At 56.2% G+C, this 768-nt stretch overlaps 1 protein-coding gene across 1 annotated transcript in view; it reads left to right on the top strand.

The window, feature by feature from the left end:
- Nucleotides 1-244: 244 nt before the first annotated feature.
- The window catches only part of EMH_0058150 (uncharacterized protein), a gene marked incomplete at both ends in the record, with an annotated part of 1,993 nt that continues 1,469 nt past the window's right edge, over nt 245-768 (top strand). The window contains one exon of the mRNA XM_013497548.1: nt 245-667. Coding sequence (XP_013353002.1) covers nt 245-667 — 423 coding nt within the window. The remainder of the gene's footprint in view (nt 668-768) is intronic.

The following is a 768-nucleotide window of genomic DNA, read 5'->3' as shown; positions in this document are numbered from 1 at the left end:
CCGAACAACCTGTGGGAGACACCAGCACATCTCCATCAACCGTGCATTTGCAGTAGCAACAAAACACCCCGAGAGTGCTGCGAGAGCAGAAATGAAGAGAACGATAGACTTTGGCGTTTTGTAACTTCTCCAGTTTCCCCTTATCGCGCAGCTGTCTGTACACTCCGCTGGGTGCTGCTGCTGGCCCGTGAAGGTGTCGCCTCCTCTCTGTCACGCAGTCCGCCCCAGCAAAAGCAAGAGCAGAATGACAGCAGCAGAAGCGGGGTGTGCAGCCAGCAACAGCAGCGGCTTCTGCCACAGCGATGGAGGTGAAGAGGGAACAGCTTCCGCTGCAGCAGCAGGCGCTGCTGCCGCGGCCGCCGCAGCAGCAGCAGCTGCTGCAGCTTCTGTGGGAGATTTCCTAGGCACTCTTGGGAAGCTGCGTTCTTTATTGCGTCGTATGCACTACCCTGCAGCAGCAGCAGCAGCAGCAGCAGGCAGTGAGTGGTGCAGCAGCAGCAACGAGCAAGCAGCAGTTGCTGCAGGAGCTGTTGACGCTCTGCTGCCCATCATTCATTTTGCAGTTTGTGACTTCAGCCCAAATGTTCACAGCTTTCTTCGGCGCCGCGGCTTCGAGTTTCTTTTCAAGTCTGACAAGCGCTTTGTAGAAGAGGTTTGGAAATTCCTGGTGAGAGCAGCAGCGCAGCAGCAGCAGCAGCAGCAGCAACAGCAACACCACCAGCAGCAAACACTTGCAGCAGCAAAACCAGCAGCAGCAACAAACAAACA

The sequence above is a fragment of the Eimeria mitis genome, genomic scaffold, assembly GCF_000499745.2.
Source record: "Eimeria mitis Houghton genomic scaffold, Emh_scaff2745, whole genome shotgun sequence".
Taxonomy (NCBI): domain Eukaryota; phylum Apicomplexa; class Conoidasida; order Eucoccidiorida; family Eimeriidae; genus Eimeria; species Eimeria mitis.
Note: the sequence above shows the minus strand (reverse complement) of the source record. Positions and strands in the feature narration are given on the sequence as shown.